A 21,391-nucleotide genomic window follows, 5' to 3' on the forward strand; every position below is an offset into this window, starting at 1 on the left:
GTTTTCTCCATGTTTTGTAAAGGAAGATTTTAAATCAGGATGCTGTACGTTGTCACTTAAAATAACAGGGATGCATTACTAAGCTAGATTACAGAACTGATCTTTGTGAAAAACAAGAGCAGACAGAGATGTTCTGAGTTGTCATCTGCAAACTGTTGTCTTCACAGCAACAGTTCTCATGTTTTGGGTTTTTTTATAGGCAGCTGTACAAGATTTTTGCATTTTCTACAAGACTGATCTTGAACTGTAAGTTCTATACAGGAATTCTGACTATTTAAGCAGCTATATGCTTAAAAGAAATAGTGTCAAACTGTTGCCATACTTCTTTTCCTGAAGTAATTTTTAGTGGAACAGTAATTTCTAGTATATATTTTAAAGTCAAATCAGCCTCTGTCAATAACCCTTTTGTGTTGCTAATTTTATATGCTTAATATTGTAATTTTATTCTCTCTTCCATGTCAATGCTATTTTGATTTACATAATTGAACTATCTTTTCAGAAATAATTTAATTTTATTTGTTATTTTAGCAGTCAAAGCTCTTAGTTGTCTACCTTACCTTGGGAAAAAATTTTTCCATACTTTCACAAACTCACATTTACTTTTCTCACTCATTGTCTGATGACCTACTGCATGCTCTTCAGTCCTTTTGTATAACTGGGCTAAATCTGATTTTTCAAAATCACCAGATACCTGCATTTTTGTCCCTCAGAAATTTTATTTTCCAGTGAATCCTACACTATCCCCACTAGAGAGTTCATTTCTGCTCTTCCCCCATTTCACTGCATCTGTGAACTGAGGTCTCTGGACACTGCCTTCATCTACAGATGATTGTTTTGTTGGATATTTTTTACTTGCTTTTTTTTTTTTTTTTAAGGAAAAAAATACAGGACAGAGAAAGAATCACTGGGCTATGAGGGATCAAATAAAACTCTTTACCACTACTACTTTCTGGAGCCTAGCCTGGTAGTTTTTTTCTTCAGTAAGTTAAGAGTGCCAGGAACACCCCTGGAGACACTGAAGATTGATTGTCCATACAGATAGAGTGTGAGATCAGTCAAAGAAACAGTTTTGGCATGGGCCAGCTCTCCAGACCAATTTTTTGGCATGGTTTGGGAATTGTTGTAGGCTGGGTATCATGCTGAGAAACAGTTTTCATGAGGCCACCAAGCTTGGCCAGATTTAACACCATGATTGTTCCAAGTTGTTGTCTCATTACATTTCTACTGGGATCTTCCTGAGTCAGGAGGTCTGTGATTCCATCTCAGACTATGGAAAGAGCTGCCCTGTTGGTGACATCCATACCATGGGCAAGTTACCTAAGGTAATTTACAATTCACACATCAAGCTGGACACACCAAAACCAGGCCCTGCACAATACAGGCTTGGCTACAGCAGTGCTGTCTAACAGAAAACATCAACAGCATCAAGTATGTTCCTCCAGGAGACACAAAAGCTATAAATGAGAAAAAAAGTTACACAGAAAGCCCTTATTTGGAGAGGATTGAATGAGAAAGAGGATGGACAAGGACCACAGCTACATCATGGCAGTCAGAGATCCTTGAGATCACTCCAACCAGGCTCGTTATAGACCTGGTGGATGGATGGCAGAGATGTGTCCATTGAATGAATTAGTCCTGTGGAGAGGCAGGTCAAGGGCTGCAGAATGGTGCTAAAATATCTTTATTGCTTCCAGTGAGCTGGCAGCTTCTCATGCTGTGGCATGGGGAGTGGCAGGGTTACACCAGCTCACCCAGAGCTGGCTTCTGACTTTTTAGGCTGTGTTACTGCAGAGCACAGAGCTGACCTGTAACACATTTTTACTTGTAAAGTTCAAAACAGGAGGGAAAAGAGCAGTGATATCTCCCTGAGAGATCAGAAACCATTAAAGATTTTGCATAAAGAGAGGAGAAAAAAAAAAGACCTGAAAGAGCTGGCAATTTGCCAATAGGTTACTCATGGACAGTAATAACAAGTGGACCCACAGGGCTAAAACAGCAGCCACAGGATGAAGTCTTGTCACAGAAAGACTCTGCTTCCCTCAGATGAAACCTCAGGCTTCTTCCCCTCTCCTACACTGTTCATGTCTATTTTCATTTCAATGAAGTATCATGGAAGTGTACTGGAAATTAGCCTGTCTCACTGTCCCCAGCTCTCTCTGTTTTACAGTACAAAGTGCTGTGCAAACTCCCAAGGCACACAACTCTCCTGCTTGTTTTGTTTTGCTCCCCAGCATTTGTAAGCCTCTTGCTTAGCTGGTGGCCACAGGCTCCCCCTGCCACCATTTGGGAACACTCACCCTGAAGGATGACACCTGCTTGCCTCCAGAACCTAGGGTTATCCTGGTGTGTCAAGGCAACAGCTCCTGGTGCAGTTTGTATGAAAGACTGTGAATTCTGAGACTCGAGCTCGCAGCCTGCGAATGCGGCGTGTTGTGGCTGAGCACTGACAATGAGATGATGCACAGCTTTGGCCTTAAGTGAGATTTATAGCTAGGGCTGTTCATGATGCAAAGAATCTGTCACTGTCAAAAGAAAGAGAGAAAACAGGCTCTGTTCATTTTGAACAGTTAATTGCAGAGGTTGTTCTCAGTTGAATAGAGGAACAGGCATGGGATGTTAAAAAATTTCTTTTCTGGGTGCTCAAAACTTCTCTGTTTAGACTGTGAAGTTTTTGGTCTGCAAGTTCTGAAAAACTCAGTTATATGAACATATGTTGTCCTTATATGATACAAATATATCTATGCTTTTATCACATGAACATTCAGATAAAGACTTTCCAGATGCTCCCAATGCCTTGGATTTAACCTAATATCTTTCCTAAAAATAATACTCCAGCCTAGCTGTGATACGTTGCCAATGAACAGCTTGTATAAATCTCTCAATAGTGATCTCACAGAAAAAAATATTTCAGTTTTTATTGATTTAAGTAGACATCAACTTAATTCTATAGGAGGGAACACATTGAATATGCTCTTTCTTTGGAAAGAGATGTCCAAGAGATAACACATTTTCTAACTTGCAATAAATGTTATTTACCCATAATAGTTCACTTTTTTCTCAATTCAATGTAATTTCCTGGGCAAAATCCCCAATTTTTAGACAACGGTTTTGGACAAAAATGTATTGAGGCAGTTTGAATGTAAATGTTTTGTGTGTGAGAAAATGTACATGTGTGGTAAAATAAAGTTAAGTTGGATTTAATCACAGTACTTTTAGTACATCACTTATGCCAATCAGGAAATCTAGATAAAGTTCTACTAACATAGAAATACCAGCATTGCTTTTGTTCCATGACAGGTGGCACAGAAAATAAATGCTTTTGTTTAAAATATGATTTGCACCATTTTCCTTTTGCACAAATTAGCTAAGGTCTGTAAATGAGAAAAAATGGATTTTGTTTTCACCAGATTCACAATCCATGAAAAAGTTACTGCCACATAGCAGTGTAAGAAATCAACCTAATTCTGTGTCAGCCTGCTGCTCATACACAGAGAGTTCCTGTGTAAGTGAAGGCTGCTCATAGTGTGAAACCCAGGAGCACCATGAGCTGGCAGCTGAGAAGCCTTGTGCTTCAGAAAAACAATAACAAGAAAATGTTGTTGAATTTCTCAAGGTGTGTGGTGAATAACAGCACACAGTGCTTCTTTTCTTGGGGGAATACAAGTGGATTCTGAGTTGTCATGCCCCAGCAGAGATATAATTGCTATAATTCATAAGAGAGGCTAATTTCCATTTTTCATTACTGGAGCAAAACTTCATAAACTGTGTTGAATGGAATGGGAGCTTTTATTTCCTGAGGCTGCATATGTAATCATTTTAATTCAAACAACCAGTCGAACCAGCCTATGCTGGTCATTACATCTCCTGTCTTCCTGTCATTTTGTAGTTTAATTTCTCCATCAACTCATGCCTAGTTCTACATGTTCTTTCAATTTCTCTGTCTTGAGGCATACAGCAAAGCAAACTTATTGGTGGTGGTTATTTTGCACAGTTTCTACAGTCTCACTTTCAGAATAGACCAGCCAACGTCTAATATTGATCTTACATTATTTATGTTTCAGCTGTGCAAAGAGAATACTTTTACACTGGGAATGACTTTAAACTATGTCCTATTTTAAGACAAACCTATTTATTTTCCTCGTGCCCTTGCCACATTTGCTGATCAAAGCCACTCACATCTAAACAAGTTTTGTTTCTTATAGCTGCTTTGCCTGTCTTATTTTATTCTACAGTACAACAGCATGTGAAGATGAATTTATAACTCAGCTACTGTATGCATGGCTTCATCCTGTGATGGAAAAGCCAAAGAGTTAGAACTCCACTGTAGGTTACGGAGGAAAGGAAATCTGTGTCACAAGAGTTACCAAAAAATAAAACAAACCCAAACCCCAAGCCACCAATAAAATCCCTGAAGGAGCCTTAAATCATTAAAATCCGGGGGAACTTTACCATTCTGACTACAATTTCTTTAAGAATTACAATATGCAAGAAGGCAATCTGAAAAACAGCAGAAATCAAGAAGAACCAGAAAGGTGAAAAGCAGTGGACTGCTCTCAGGGCAATCCTGCAGTTGGTCTCTAAATGGGAGTGACATTCTCCAGGATTCTTGCTTGGACTATGCAGACCTACAGATGTGTTCCAGCTTCTGCAGTGCTATGCACCAAAGCAAGGAGATTCCCAGTGAAGATTATTTTTTAAAGCTGCACTTTAAAGAACCCCCCCAAAACCAGAGTACTTCATGTTTCTGAACCTTTGAAAGCTGTAAAATATAGCTGCAATTCTATTTCAACCTCAGATAGAAGACTATGTCAGGAGCTTGCTTTACTTCATTTATTTGCTTATTTATTTGTAGTCCTGACCAAACCCAGATAAACAGGAAACAAAAAAGAACTGTCTGCCTTACTCATATCCCCTGCCTGTTTTCAAAGAAAATGTGGTTTGATAGCCAAGGGTTGGGGTGGTTGGCATCTGAATTAATTTCTGACTCAAGTTCTTGGTGCCAAAGCTGTATGTTTGTACAACTATTAGATAATAGACCCTCTTGTCAGGAATCCTAGAAACAATTGTATCCATAAAAATAAATAAGAAAAAAGCAGCATGATTTTTTTCAATGTGCAAAATAGTTTAATTCAATGAGTTGTGGGAGAAAAGGTAAAATTACTTTTCATTTTATCTGAACAGGATTACCCATCCTCCTTTTTTGCTCTTATGCTTCTTGGGTTCAATTATTTTCAGAAGATATAACTTGCCTCACATCATCCCACAGATGGCTTCCAGCCCTTTAAGAAATGTACTATGCAAGCCAAATCTCTGTGATGTTTACACTTCCTTTCAAGGTGGTTTTAGCAATTTTTATCTCATTTATTTTCCTACTTAGAAAAACCTGGCAAACTATCAAAAGGAAAATGTGCAGATGAGTGCTCTTCATGGAAACTAGATGGATGCTTAGTAACAAGTGGACCCACAGGGATAAAACAGCAGGTTCCCAAGGTTCCCAAGGTTCCCAAGCCAGGCTAACCTTGGGTTTTCTGATTAGCTTGTTGAAATTCAAATTCATCTGATGCCTGTGGATCCTTTCAGGACTAGTACCTCTTCTGATGAAGAGTGAAGTTATCTCAAGCAGTCTTGTGCTATGCACCCCAAAGGCTAAAAGCTGGTGACTGTGTTGGTGAAAAGCACCTCTTGGCTTTTCTTCTATACTGATAAGCCTACACAAGGCTCATGATTTTGGCCTCCCTTCCCTGAATTTGCAGTGCAGGTTAACAGCTTGCTGCCCTAGTAGCAGCCAGCATAGCATGCTCCACACTTAAAATTGTGGGATATATTTACCAGGCTTCAGTGCTTCTGCTGCCATCCCTTATGGTATAGACCAGCAGGTGCAGGGCACTGAACACTGTCTTGTGCTGCCCATACTGTCATGGCCTTTCATACGTGAAGCCTACAGGCAAATTAAAAATTCTATGTACAGGGAAAAAGTAAAAAATTTACTGCATGCCCTCTTTGGCTGCTGGGAATAGGAGAGGAGAGCACACTTTGTGTTTCCAAGCAAAGGTCTCGAGAGTTTTAGTGTTCATGTACATGAGCATGCAGCCAAATTCCTGACCATCTTGAACCTCTCAGCCTGCATGTTCACACATGGAGAAATGGCTTCTCCCTAGTATCCCCCTTCTCTCTCCAGTGCACCCTTGGTGGAAAATGCAGCATCTTTCTCTGTTGTCATAGTCCATGAAACAAGTTTTGCTCCCCACACTGGCCTATGAAAATCATACTGCTTTTCTCCTTCACAAATGACCCCCCAGGCATAGACAGGTACTGTAAAAGAAAAACAGGTAGGTTCCTTCAGGTTATAAATGATGGCATATGAAAGATGACTAGGACAATTTGATTTTCTTTTGCTGGGCTCCCCCTGGAAGACTGAGTGGAGAAGACAAATAGCTGTGACTAAGTTAATATGACAGTAGTCATATAAGGGATGGAGCAAACCATATGGAATATCAGAACCTTATTTAAATGAACATACTTTCTGAACCAGAATAATATTTTAACATTATGAATAGAAATTTAAAACACTTCTTGTTGTGCCTCATAACCCCATTTTTCTCTGTAATTCCTTTATAGCAACATATTATGCCTACAATTTCTATCTGAGAGACCCTTGCACCCTTGCCCTATTTACCTCTAGCTGAACATCAATCTGACTTTTAATATCTGCCTAAAGATCCATAGTTTGGAGTCTTTGCTCCATCTGGTTTCTGATAACAGGCAAAGCTTGATTAACAAATCCTGATAAGTTACTATGGCAACTTCCACTACTGCAGCAAGAATTAACAGGTATGTTCTTATCATTGCTCTTTTCCCCAACTATGCAATTTAATCCATTAAAATTAAATGGTAAATTGTGCAAATAAAGTCTGAGCCTTGGACTCCTTGCTGGAAATTAGTCATTGGTCTCGATCATAGTGTGAGTATTACTTTCTTTGTTAGAAAACACTTCAGCAAGCCTACAGCTAGAGGAGTAAGGTCTCAAAATCAGATAGCATTGCATTCAGAAGTGCAATAAATCCTAAAGAGAACCTTAATGTTAATCCTGCTATGTGTCACTACTAATAGTGGAAAAGGATTCCCAGTTCCCAGTTCCTTTAGGGAATGGCTACCTGAATAAGTGCAAAACAAATTCAGAGGTTCTAAGCAGCAGACACTCTGGTGCTTCAAATGGGGAAAAAAAATATTGAGGTGTGCATGTAAAGTCAGCTGTGTGATCACCATGCAGCATCAGAACCCTTCCTGAAAGCCTGATAAGTTCACTTGCATTTGTTGGAGAGCTTCCAGAGTGAGTGTGGGCTCCTTTCTGGGTGCAAAATTCAACAACTGGCTTGTGTCCTTAGCGTCCCCTGAGTACCTCTAGAGGATGGCTCATAGCCTGTAGTGAGAGTCTGGCTTTGGTCACTCTGGTCTAGGAGGCCAGAGTTAAATTTTGGTGGTCATAAGACATAAATGTCTTGCTCAGATCTTCCTTTTACAATGATGCTCTTCTAATCTCTGTTTTCTCTCTGATTAAGTGAATGGCTGAGAGCAGAGAGAGTGTTATAGCATAAGAATGAGTGGCCTTGAAGTGATTATGGTGCCTTTGCCATGGGGACACATTAAGGAACAAATGACATTGAAGAATATGTCCCTATATATCACTAACTATTTTCTAGATTTCTGAAAGCGTGTTTGCCAGCCATATTATTTCACATTTTAGCACAGAAATAAATCAACATTACAACCTGTGGAAAATAGGATTTCTTAAAAGTACTTCCACAACTAGCTTGAGAATTCCAGAGGTTTTGTCCCAGAATATTACCAAGTCAATTTTCAGCTAGTCACATTCCCAAGTGAGCTGCATGTTTTATAGGCAGTACTTTTTCTCCAATCCATCTTTCCCCTGTATGTCTATATCCGGCTGATTTCATGATAAAAGAGATTTTTAAGGGTTCCGGTTTTGCCACATTGATTTTTATCAAGCAAGGGGTGACTTGATAAAAGTATGATGAATCTAGGCCTCTCTCTGCAGACAGAAAAGAGCTGGGTTATCCATTTTCCATTTAACAATGAAGGTCTTTACCTAGGGGTACTGAAGTTGGACTGAGAATAAGAATCTGGATGGGATTGAGACAGGCTCTGTCCTCTTTTCTTTCCCAGCTATGTAAGCATTATAATCTGGGACACATGGGTTGGGTTGCAGCTAAAAACAGCCATGGTTTTCTATAGTAGAGAAAATGTATTAGAATATCTGTATAGAGGCTTTGCCCCAGAGGTCCTGGTTGCCCTTGATGGGCTGCAGCTGTGATGTCCTTAATTGGGCTGCAGCTGTGACCAATGAAGATGACTGGGATAAAAGGGGAGCTGGTTAGCCCGTCAGGGAGAGCCTTGGAGGAGCCCTGATGTGAAGAGAAGACAGCATGCAGAAGAAGGAGTCAGTGAAGTTCTTCAGCCATGAGAATACACCAATGAGGTATGGACTTTAGAAATCTAATAACAACAATATGGGACTCTAGAGAAGTAATAGAAGAACAACAGTTTTCCAGTCCCATCGCTACATGTGAAAATTCTCTGTACCTGACAAAGAGGAGGATATTCCCAGTCTCTGGGAGTCTTACACCCTGGACAGTATTCCATCTCTACTGCTCTGCACTTGGAGCATAAGTGACAAGGGGAAGACTATGTACACTTTCTCCTCTTTCTCTTGTGAGGCAAACAGGTTACAGTTCAGATTTTGCTAACTTGGTATTAGGAATATCACATTTACAGAAGCAGCTTTTTTTTTTTTTTTTCTGGATCACTCCATTCCCATGGTGCAAGTGAATGGTTAAAAAAAAACCATAGAGAGGCAAGGAGGAATGCCTGGGAATCCTGCATCTTCGTCTTCAGAAGAAAAGTTTTGAAGATAGAGCTCATTAAAGTGGTCAAGACAGGAACTGAGTTTTAATATGTGTTCAATGCCGAGCACAGTGTGACCCCTTGTTGCCAAACCAAATCAAGTAGAAATACTACCAAGGGGTATGATAGTAATTTCCTAGTCTATCCAGACCATAAGCTCCAGAAAGAAGAATCTGTGAATGAAATTCATCTGGCATGATGTCATTGTTCCTGTCTGAGCTACAAACTCTTCCTCTGCAGACAATGGTGAGAAGCAGGAACTGAAGAGTACAAGTGCTACTTAATCCAACAAAGATTTTTAAAGTAGCTCAGTTCAACTGTGCCCTGAAAGTGCCTATTTCTCTCAGCTGACACCAAAGGATACATTATCTGTCTGGCTCTGGGGTTAGATACCCCCATTTGGTCAACTGGATTTTGTCTGCATGAGGGAATAAGAGTTGAAAAGATTTTAATGTACAAATTATTTCTAATATTATAAATATTCCCTGATGTTTTAATGTAAAAATTACTTCTAATACTATAAATGTTGTCTGATTTTTTTAAGCCCATTAGCATTCATTGTGAGATCACAGAAATGGAAGTTTTTCACAGGTTCATTTATTATGCAGTGACTTTTTCCCTCTAAATGACTGATGCTTTTTTCAGCAGAATAAATACATTACTCAAATTCCTGTTATTTCTCCATATATATCACACTTTAATATAGGAGCACTGTAGGTATGTTATATTAAAAACACAATGCACTTTAAGCAATTAGCTTTTTACTTTACTTTCTCTAGCAGTTACTTAGGTAACATAGTTATTATTATGTACTGGATATTTTTATGGCCTTGAATGCTTCAAGAGAAAAACAACTTCCATTCTGGTCTGTTTTCATTTGCGTTCCTACATAGCATTTATGCTGTCCAAATATATAATAGGAAAGGGAAAGTCTCAGCACTTTCAAGCAAAGGCAATTATCCTGGTGGCTGTTAAGAGCTGGTTGAGTATCAGCAGTGTGGTTTGCTCCCATACAAATGAACAGTAATGTCAGCTGTCCATCAGGACCTGGCAGTGCTTTAGTCTTGCCTGAATTGAAATCCATCAGTATGGGTGTTGACAGGTCAGCTGGGTGTCTAAGAACACACCACAGATGGTGGAGACCTGGAGTGAGGTTCAGCTGCCTGCAGAACAATATCCACTGCTTTGGAAACCTTCCCTCTCTTCCAGAGCTGATGTCAAATAGGTCCTGCACCATACCTGAGACCCTCATGTGAAGTTTCTCTCTGGAAAGGCTGTGACTTCTTAGGCAGTGGCATCTAGACAGTTATTCAAGTTTCCGGGTGTCTCATTTTGGTCTAATTTAAGGTCTTATGAGTAGCTCCCAGCTCCCTCATTTAATATAGATACAAATGAATTTAATGCCATGTTGGAATCCTCTAGAGCATCTAGAAGATGGAGGAACTTCTGTGAGGCCTTTATCATATCTCTTAGCTCTTTGCAGATGCCTAGATAGTTCAGGGCATGTCACTTATCATGACACTTGTGTTTCAGCCAATGGTTTCTGCCTGTTACTGACCTCCTTGACTAGCTCTCCACTGCTACCATGGAAGATTAACAAATCCAGCTCCACAGACTCCCTGTATTAGAGACACTGAATCAGACAGAGTGAAGTCCATTTCTTTTGTACCAGAAATAACATTTACATGACATACATTCAGTACAGAAGTGGCAAGACCCAAGAAAACCAAAAAGACATGTACACGATGGTAATTTATGATTGCTGCCACCAGATCACAAAGCCACTGGAACAGGGTGAAATTGTGAGCTTCTACTGAGTCCCCAGTTGACCACATCTAAGTCCTTAATTCTAATAGTCTTAGTCACTTTCACTTTGGTGTAGGCCTGTTTGGGGAGAAGTCAGGTATTGACTGCTCAGAAGGAGTTAGATTATCTCAGTTTTAGCCCTCTAACCTAAATATCTTGTCAAGACTAAAGTTCTTCATAGCTGATGGAAGAACATTGGCACTTCCACAGAGCTATTCATGCAATCTTTGGCAGATATCTACATTAGACTGGGAGTTACCCTCTGAAAATACCTGTTTTCTTAACCAGCTGTGCAAGGAGTCCATACTACTCAATCCTAATGCTGTAGGAGGAGTTTTTTGTTACTGTGTACCTCAGTACCTGGCAGCATCCAGAACAGGATCTTTTGAAGTGTTTTGCAGTTATTCTCCCATTTTCCATGTTGACTAAGTATCTGAATTGATAATATCTAGCTACTCATTTTGCCCTCATGTGGACCTGTGAGGTTGCTAGGGTCTACACCCAGACCTAGGATCCAGAAAATGCTGTTGGGTTTGCTCAGAGATACACAGTCTTAGGCTTGTCCTCTGTTAATGATGGATACAATTTGATGTGATGCTTTTCTCTTCCCCAGTATTATTAATCATCTTGACTTTGCCATCAAACATCTGTAACTATCCACTCAAGATTTACTGTTCATGTTCAGCTCTGCATTATAGAAGCATCCTGTATTGCTATCCCACCAACCTAAACTGATACATTGATATGATTGAGGGATGGTAAATATTGAAGGATGATAAGACCAGAAAAGAAATACAGGCAGTCTTTCCTAATGTAAAATATTCGGTTTTGACTAAAGAAGGGTCACCATTTGTAATGAAGATAACCCTTCTTATTTTACTTCTTTTTAGTCACTGTAATACACGTAAAAGTCCATTAAGTGCCATTTTCTGTCTATTGCCATAAAAAAAAAGATGAGATCTTTAGTTTGGGAAATCAGTTTCAGTCTGCTGTAACCTACTATTTGTTCCAAGTGGAGTCCAGCACTGTGCACTCCTGTTATGAGTTCACAATATATCCATGTGCTGCAGTCTAACAAAATAAAATAATCTGTAAAGGCTGGAGAACACTCATTGCCAGCAATGCATAAAAAATGTTTTTCTTTGTAGAGTGAGATTCACTATTTGCAACTAATTTAGAAATTACCAAAGTTTTAATTTCTCTCTTGGCATCTACACTTGTACACAACTGATTTTGTTGCAGAAAGAGTTTTTATGTTCTCTAGTCTCTTGCACAAAAAAGGACCCTCTAATTCTCTAGTGGTAGATGAACAGATGATATACCACAAATCCATTTTTATGAAAACTTAGAACTGGTTGGCTGCACTCATTTTAGCAATGCAAGAATTCAGTGCAGTGTAGCACCTTCCAGGGAGGCAGGCAGTTGTCGCTGCTACAGTGATATTTCTTGGAAGCATCTAAATGAGCATGGTTTATGCACTGCAAGTGGGGACACAAGCCCTGCTACTAATTTTTAAACCATATTTTTTTCCTAATGTGATATCAAAACATGAAATGCAGAAGATATATATAGAGTTCTATCTTTATCATGAACAAGAACCTTAAGAATTGACTTTTCCTTCTGCACAGACACGTGAAATGAAATGTGATCTGTCTTCCAGCTGAAAGAGCAGTGCAAATGTATTTCCTGCTCAGATTATTCTTCCAGAGGCTGGCAATATAAACTTTCTGTATATTAGAAAAAATCCCATGTCTTTATTGAGTAGAGGCTAAAATGTCAAATGGAAGGAAGTAGATTTCAATCCAGATTTACAAGGTGAAATTTCCATTGAATAGAAGTTGTGCAGCCTTCAAATTGACAATTTTCATTTGAATCTAGCTATCCTTCTAGGTACCTGATGATACCATGGCAATGAGTATGATTAGCAGTATGATAAGAGCTATGTATCAATATATCTTATAGCCCAAAATCTCCTTTGTGCACACCTGATTCATAGAGCCTAGCTCCAACCCCAAGATTTATGGTCACATTTAGACATCTACAAACCGGATCTCTGAATTAATCATCCTGATTTTATTCATCCTCAGCGGTGAGAAGGGGGTAATTCAGATTCTTGTCTTCTCCAAATGAGTATTTGTAGCAAGCTCTGGAGGTACTATCTCTATCATTAGTAAAGGAATGAAGTGATAGCTCAGACTTCAATTGTAACACTAGAAACATGAAAAGCTAGGACAAATAAATCCCACTTCATGTTAATCTGGTTTGATATGGCACAGATGTTCAAACTTTAGCCTAGATATCATACTTTTCTTTACCCTAACACCAAGTTCAGCAATCACATAGTAGTTTTTCAATGTACAGCAAGTGAAGACCCATAACTGTGCCATTTCTTCATCTTACTGTTTGCTGAAAGTCTGGTGATTAGGAGTGGATTTTATCTACAGGTTTTTTATTCCTCACCTCTCTAACTATGGTGATACATAGTACCATTCACAACCCCTATGACTTTCCTGGAAATGAGACGGTGACTCCCAAAGGGTCTTCACACCCATCAGGTAAAGGAAGTTCGACTAGTACTAAAAAGTCCATTTTAGAAGATGACCATGCAAGCACTGTGTTCCATGAGACAACACTCTTCAGGCAAGATAGAAACTGCCTGGCAGTCAAGATTAGTGAATTTTCTTTGATAACTAATTAATGTAGACATCTGTGGTTCCTGTCACTGTTGGGGATGGCCTTTCCTTGCCCATGCTGGTCAGGGTCTGAGCAGCAGGCAGACCCATTCCACCTGAGGACAGAGGCAACCACTGTAACAAAGCTCTGTCTTAGCAACCACCTCACGCACGTTCGGAATGCAATGCGTCGGACACAGCAGCATGCACAGCCATTCACCTGGGGGACGGAATAATATCACCATTTTTAAAAACAGGACTCTGTCAGGTCTCCCAGGAGGGTTCTGACAACCACAATCATTCATCCACCTTTGCCACCTGGAACTGGTATTAACCATGAGGGAAAAAATGATCGCACAGACTTAAACTTAGATATTGCTGCGAGACAGAAACTGAGAGGAAGCGAAACTTGATATTAAGCAAACACTTATTTTGCAGAATCAATCAAAGCCTAAATCTAACACCAAATGACCACAATGAACGGGGTAAAACATATTTATTCCTTTTGCATATTGCTTCCAAACAGCTAATAAGAAACAGGGCTCTGTCTAAACATGCAAAATGTAAAACTGGAGGAGCTGTACACTTCAGAATCATCTGCTGATTAACATCACACAGGGTTATCAAATCCAACAGCACAGCATCTAAGGGTTTTGGGGTAGTAGCCTGTGGGAAGCCTTAGATGCTTCCCACATCTTGTGCAAGCCTGTCATCTTCAGCCTTAAGAGTGTGACCCAAAACTCCAGAGTTATGATGTATTGTACAGGCTCACTGTTTGTATCTCATGGCCTCAGTATGCAGATGATACTTGGAAAATTAATCTCAGAACTTTAAACCCTTTAAGACTTATACCTTCTGGATTTTATTCTAGGGTCTTTTGAGGAAAAAAAATCTTGAGGCTAAACATCCTATCCCAGGAAAATTGTGCTATCATGGCATATATTTAACAGTTCAAGACTTTGGACCAAACAGAGTCTAACAAAACTGAAATGAAATCTTCACTTTTAGGAGTGCCCTGCGGGATTCCCTGGCCAATTCAGATCAATGTCTGATTTGTCTACAGTCCTGTTACTTTTAGTCTTTTATAGTTAAAAATGCAAACCAGATTATATATTTTTAAGTAATATTTTCTATTTCATGTAGTTTTGGAGCAGTGGGAAAAGGTTGCTCACAACAGATTTGTTAGATTACCATCACATTTTTTCACTGTAACAAAAACCATAGCACAGTGGAATAAAAAAGTTAAAAAGAGACTTAAAGTACATCAGAATTTATTCCTAAAAAGGGTAGTTCAGGGTATCTTCCTCGTAGAAATTGAGACTTTATCTGCTTTTACTTTAAGGAAATCAGAAGGGACTCTAAAAGGACATTTTCTCACAAAGTGTGACACAGTATATTCCCCTCCCTAGGGTAAAGAGCATAAAAGGTGTTCTTTCTCAGATGGGGTGCATGCTCATCCACTAATCTATGCAGCCACTGTACTGTGTGCGAATGCAAATCACCCATGTATGCCACAGCCAATTTCTCACTTGCCTGTCTCCACAGTATGCATGTGCATTATGTATTATATGTTTAAGAGTGCATCAACTCCCTGGTGAAAAATCAAGAAAACTTCCGTGTCCTCGTGAAAGAAAATGTGGAATTATTTTATACACGTCCAGCCAGGTCAGGCTGCAGTATGTTCTCGGGAGAAATTCCAGCTGAATTAAGACAGCACTGCTGTACAGTGATGTGGTGGATACAGAGGGACTGGGGACAGCTCAAACACAGGAAGCAGCATGGCTGTATCAGCATGGTGCTCTCTGTAGACTAATTAGTCCTGCTAAGAAGCTGGACTATTAAGTCCATGCTAAATGCAAATGCGTGCCTTCCCCTTGGGCTGTGCTGAACGAGCTCTGCTGAGGAGGGCTTTTCTGTCTGGAACCAGGGACCTCTAACAGCCACAAAAACTTATGAAGCTGTAAAGCATAAGGAGATTGGCCAGTAAGACAGGGACATTTTCAGGGAGAGAGCCCAGGAAGGCCTGGGAGCTCATTTCCATTGCTCCAAGCACAGGACTCAGAGCTGAATGCTACTGCAGTGTCTGCATTGCTCTACATGCCCTTGTGGGGTTTGAGACTATGGGGATGCTTACACCAGTTTTTAGTTCACTGGAGGAATACATGGCTCCTTTCTGGGGAGGAGGCATCATCCTTGAAGTGAGAGAAAAATACTGGAAGGCAGCAGCAGCTCTGGGTACTTGGCAAAATGAAATTAGAATGCAAAATTACAGAGAGAACTGCTAGTATTTTAGCCTACAAGACAAACACACAAAGTAAAGATGGTGAAGATGAAACTTAAACAAGTGTTTTGTCCATCATTGTACAAAGACAAATGGGAATGAAGTGAAGAATAAGAATACCAAAGCTTACACCATGTTGCATTGTCCTCCAGATAGTCCTCTGGGAAGCAAGAGGGAAACAGATTCAGGGAACAGAAAAACAAAACAGAACAAAACAAAATAAACCACAGGTTATACCAAACAGGCAACCACAGAGAAGATAACGAGTCTTTATAAGCAGTTGATTTTAAATGAGAAACTTTAGATTATGCTCTACAGAATCAGGTGTTAAAATTATGTAATTTTTGACAATTTAAAAAATTTACTGATCTTCAGGTGTACTTGCTAGATGCCTGGACTAAGATTGTCACTTTTTGGCACTTTGTAATAGAGGGATAAGGAAAGATTTCTCTGAGCTGTTCAAATGTATACTTTAGGAGGAGATGAATTGTGCTTTAGAAATATGTGATCTCAAATCAGTTGCCTAAACCCATGCTTAGATAACAGAACTAAGGCCTTTGTTTCTCTCTGTCAACAGTCAAAATGACAGTCATCTGGACTCAAATCAAGATAGCTGGTTCTAAGAATCTGCACTATGGAATTCTACACTGAATCAGAAAAGTCCTCATTTTTGCTGCTGTTACAGCCAGTATAAGGTGGAATACAGCTATTGAAATGTAGGCAGAGCAAGTCTATTTAGCACCTCTGAGATATTCCATTTAACTTCCAACCTGGTCTCCTGTAACCTTGCTTTCACCTTTGGATGTTTTGGAGAGCACAGGCATCTCAAAGAGCATTAGGTGACTGTGTTCATGTAGCTGAATTTCACAGGGTGCAACCTGCAGAGAAAGCTGGGGCTCAGTTCTGCTCTCCCACTTGGATGTCTCATAGTGGACATCCTCTAGGGTGTTCTATCCAGACTTCAGATGCCAATCCAGGGGAGCATAAGCATCTCAAATTACTGTTCTAGCTTCCTGCTCAGTTAGATGACTCAAATACTCCGAGGTATTCCAGTCTTGTCTATCTACATGTGCATATTCCAACTGAGTCTTTTATTTCCCAGTCTTTGAGAGAGGTCTGTGACAGATGGGGTGAATCACTCTCCAAAGATGTGTGTCTCTCTCCATTGGCCTCTGAAAGAGCCTGACTTTAGGCCCAGTGCTGTGAAGATGTCACTGAATTGTCAGAGCATAAGTGTCTTGAATTGCTTCTGCAGTATATTCAAGCCAGCTCCCCTCTGCTGCTCCAGAAGTGTGCTGGTCTCCTTGAGTCCCCTGCTGGTCCCATATTTCAGATACTCTAGGATGTCTCAGATGGTGCTTTTCATCCATGCTGAGACAAGTCTCCCAAGCTCTACATAGCTTCCTAAATACATCAGATGCTTTAAAACCACATATATCACAGCTTTTGGGGGATATTTCAATTTTTCCGCATTTCTTAAAATTAATTTTGATCTATTTCTTATTTGTTAAGCCTTATTTGTTACAATAACACAGAGAAATCACTTTCCCTCCTTTTGAAATGGAATAGCTGGGTTAATAGCATGAGCTCAGGCAAGGATGAAGGAGCACTTTTTCAGATGGGCTGAGTACCTGGTGGTTTCAGTGTAGGCTTCTTATGAGGGATGCTTTGTGCAACCTACCTGATAAAGTATGCCCAACTGAATTAAGCTTATAAGTGGGGATATGAGCAGGACAAAAACAGAATTCAGTTCAGATATGCTGCATGTTTGTATAACATTGAGATGCAGAGGAAATATTTTCTAAACTTGGTTTCTTGTGCTGTCAAAGACAGATGAAAGCAGAATGGTTTGTCACTTCTTTTGAGGTTTTTGTAACTGTATGTTTGGACTTTATGTTGACAGTTTAAAGTCAAGTGGTCTGACAGTGTTTCATGAATACACACTCCAGAACAGACTTCTAAAAGCATTAAAGTAACACTGAACAGTCTTCTGAATCACAAGAAAAAACTCGTTTCTTATACCTATAACAATCAAAATGGTCTTTAAGTGTTTGAAAATACCATCAAAGTACTAATATTGCAGTGTATTTATATGAAGTAAGCAACAGCAAATGATCAGTGGGTAGAGGAGAAAACTTCTGTGCATGGGATCCTCCTTACACCCTGTTGACAATGCAAGGATTAGGAGTATCCAAATGAAGCTGGTCCTCCAAGCCCTGGCTACAGTTAATGAAGAGAGATATGTCATTCAGGGAATGATTCAGCACATGGAAAGCTGAGGTTCCAACACAGGTTAAATAGTGTTTCTGCAAGACAGGAGTGTAGCATTTATATCCTTCTGGATAAAATTACCCAAGATGGTGTGAGAAGCAGGCAGTGACCTTTCCTGAGAGCTGCTAAGGGATTACAGCTCTGAAATAAGGCCGTCTGCTCTAATCCACATAAACTACCTTTCCTAGCTCTACTGAGATCAGCAGCCATCTCTGAATTGAGAGATGGCTGGTCCCAGCCCAGAAGGAGACAACACATTCATCACTGACATTTCAAGATGGATTTGATACCAGCACTCATCATTAACAGACCATAAATAGTAATTATTTTAGATACCACCAGCAAGAATAGGAAATAGGAATTTGAACATTTTTTAAATGAACAGCAGCAATGCTAAACTCTTTGGTTTTTTTTTTTTCCTGAAATAATGCATGAACAAGACTAGTTAAATCATATGGAGATAAGTTCCCCTTTTAAAGTCTAGAAGTCATAAAGAATTATCTGTATTGGCAACTTTCATTAGTTTCAGCCTTTAAAGGCTGGCAGCATAGGACACATCTCTGCTTTATTCAGTGTGCTGTTCAGTATTTTGCAAGTTAGTATCTTGAAAAGGATATTAATGTGTTCAGAAGTATCTTCTTATGTCAATATGTTATGCATCTTAAACCTTCCTTTTTCATTACAAAAATGCTTGAACTGTTTTTACATCATCAGACTAATCCAAGCTGAGCTGTGCTTCCAGCCCCTTCCTTTTTATACTCTTCCTCCCATTTCAGCTGTTTGCAACCTTAAGATTAGACAAAGCATGATTGAAACCTAAAGGCTTTGGTGACCTTTCACTTCACCTTGGCGAATTCTACATTAAGATCCAGGCCTCTGCTCCGAGCAATGCAGAAGGACTGGTTCTCTGAATCTAAAGTGAATGGGTAAAATTAAGATTCTGTCTAATATAGATTGAGTATTGCTAGTCAGATTTTTAGCCTGAGATGTTGCACTACACTATGATCCTGCTGTGGTTGGATCTACAATGGATGTAAGCATCTTCTCTGTTTCTCCTTTCAGTATAACCAGGCTACAGTATTTCCAGAAGTGCAGAGAACTAACAAATGTTGCTTTTTGCTGCAGGGTAATCCCAAGTCTTGACTAGAAATGGCATGTTATTTTCCTATTGGGTTGCCATGAAAATGGACAGAATAGAGTACATAGAGTACAACATAGACAGAAGTGATTGGAAAGACTTGGGACTGTGAAGAACTACTGTGACATCCCATGAATTTGATAAATGGCGGCATCAAGAAGATACCTGGGTCTTCATTTGCATTGGTAAATTTGGGTGCTCTCTTTGGCAAGACAGACCAGTGCTCTGCAAGTGTGCAGCAATCAGCTGAGGAGGGCATGTGGTACAGCCTTTTTTAAATCAGAAGCTCTTCAGTTTTGCTCATCGGTTTTACCTACAGATTGCTGGGACGGTACTAACAGCTGTACTAATTATCCCTCTATAAATCTATAGATGTATAAATAGCAGGAACATTGAAGTCTGAAATGTGAATCCAATGATTGGTAGTAAAGAAAATAATCTTATGTTGAAGTATTGTTTTCCCAAAATGATTGAATAAGTAAAACAAGATTAACGATCACTGAGGTTTTAGCTGATTAAGTCAATTGTTGAGATGGATGGAAATAAAGCAGTGGTAATTTTATAATTAAGTAAAGAAGTGAAACAAATTGAGGTGCCTTTGGAAGGGTGTAAGTTAAAGAGCTAGGTGATAAAAATGGCCTTAATACATAACTTTTTTTATAAGATAAACAAATATAAAATACTTTTGTGGATCACTTTTGATACATAATTTATACTGCAAAGTACCTGCAAAGGCTTATGTGGTTTCTGGCCTGTAGGAAAGAATTTATTCTCTCCTAACAAGTCTAATACATAAAAACTGAGCCATATTGCTCTCCTACAATGAAATTCCATACCGTTTCCAGTGGAGAAAAAAAGCTTTACTGAATGCTGGAACAGCTGGCAAAGAAATTATAAAGTATGATTATAAAATTATTAAATCAGGAGATGACCATCTTCTAGTATATAGTCAAGCCTTTTGTACTAATCTGAAAATGGAATATATTTTGCCTTACCAGCCTATCCAAACTTGTGCCAGCAGCAGTTGTAGGTCTCTCCTCTGGGATGTATGGTCTAAACCGGGTATTGAAGTTTTCAGGGACAGAACGGGAAGATCTCAGGGCAGGTGCTGGTTTAGGTTGGCCACATCCTTGGAAAACCTGAAGAAAGACATTCTTGGTTATATGTTGGTTAAATGAGAATCATAAAAAAAGGAAAGCTGGTATTTTGTAGCCTCTTTGTTATTTTTTTTTGTACACTCAAAACAAGACTTTATTGACATTTTTATACTACTGAATTGAGTGCTTGGCCTGCATCAAAACTCAGGTTAATAATTTAGCATTATTAATCACTTGGTGAAGGTATAGAAACATATAGGGACCTTAAAACCCCCTTAATTTAAGAAGGTGATTATTATGAGAAATTAACATCTGAAAGCATCTTAATTGCTGTCTTCCCAGGAAGAGAAATACACAAAAGGATGTCCTTTGTGGCAGGCCATAGTTGATAACTGTTTTCAGTTTTGTTAAAATGCAGTATTTACCCAGAATCACAGGGCATCCATAATCCCTACCTACAGCTCTTTGTACCTTGCAATCTTATTTGTAGTCTTAGAGAAAAGTCAATGATGAAATAGTTTTGTAACTTGGATAACTTTCTTATTCCCTCCCAGTCTCTCCCTAGAAGGGTGAGGCAGACTGAGTGGGCGACAGTGATAATTATTTTCTGCTAGTGTGTGTGTTTTCTGGGTATAGAAAATAATGTTCGCAGTTATGAAATTTTTCATATACTTCCATCTGGAAAAAAGTTTCAATGTTGTGTATCTGGTAGGTACTAAAGGACACAGAAGGCTACTGGATATCAAGCATATTTCCCAGAGGCATTTTCACACAAGCTGCACATCTGAAAAAAGGTAGAAAATCCACTGAGTTAAAATTTTCAAGCGCTCTCATGAAGTAGAATCCTAGTGTTTGCCTTCACACCAACTTTTTCAGTTTTAGAATCATCCTTCTGGTTTTGTGACCATTGTATTTTGACTATTTCAACATTTTGCCTCCATTCAAAAAAAGATGAATTAAATGTCAGAATTTCTCATGAGTTATATTATACAAAACCCTTATGACATACACAGACTGTTTGAATGAGCTTTGTGGGGCTGAAAACTGTGCAAATGCTGTGTTTTGGTTGTAGGACCAAATTATTCCTTTTTGTGTGGCTATGTTGGTTTCTGTGGCCAGGTTTTGGTAGTGGGGGGACTACAGGTGTGGTTTCTGTGAGAAGCTGCAGCAGCTTCCCCCATGTCCAGCAGAGCCAATGGCAGCC

At 39.4% G+C, this 21,391-nt stretch overlaps 1 protein-coding gene across 2 annotated transcripts in view; it reads right to left on the reverse strand.

Annotated features, from left to right (window-relative positions):
* GPC6 (glypican 6) overlaps window positions 1–21,391 on the reverse strand; it is a 732,729-nt gene that overhangs the window by 52,435 nt on the left and 658,903 nt on the right. The window contains exons 6-7 of one of the 2 annotated variants that reach the window (XM_071430980.1): window positions 20,086–20,229; window positions 15,812–15,841 (exon numbers count right to left, since the gene is read on the reverse strand). In XM_071430980.1, the coding sequence (XP_071287081.1) occupies window positions 15,812–15,841; window positions 20,086–20,229 (174 nt within the window). The remainder of the gene's footprint in view (window positions 1–15,811; window positions 15,842–20,085; window positions 20,230–21,391) is intronic. The other variant, XM_071430981.1, reaches the window with a different exon arrangement.

Source organism: Agelaius tricolor, unplaced genomic scaffold, assembly GCF_023055355.1.
Source record: "Agelaius tricolor isolate 1412-34295 unplaced genomic scaffold, bAgeTri1.0.p SCAF_7, whole genome shotgun sequence".
Taxonomy (NCBI): Eukaryota; Metazoa; Chordata; class Aves; order Passeriformes; family Icteridae; genus Agelaius; species Agelaius tricolor.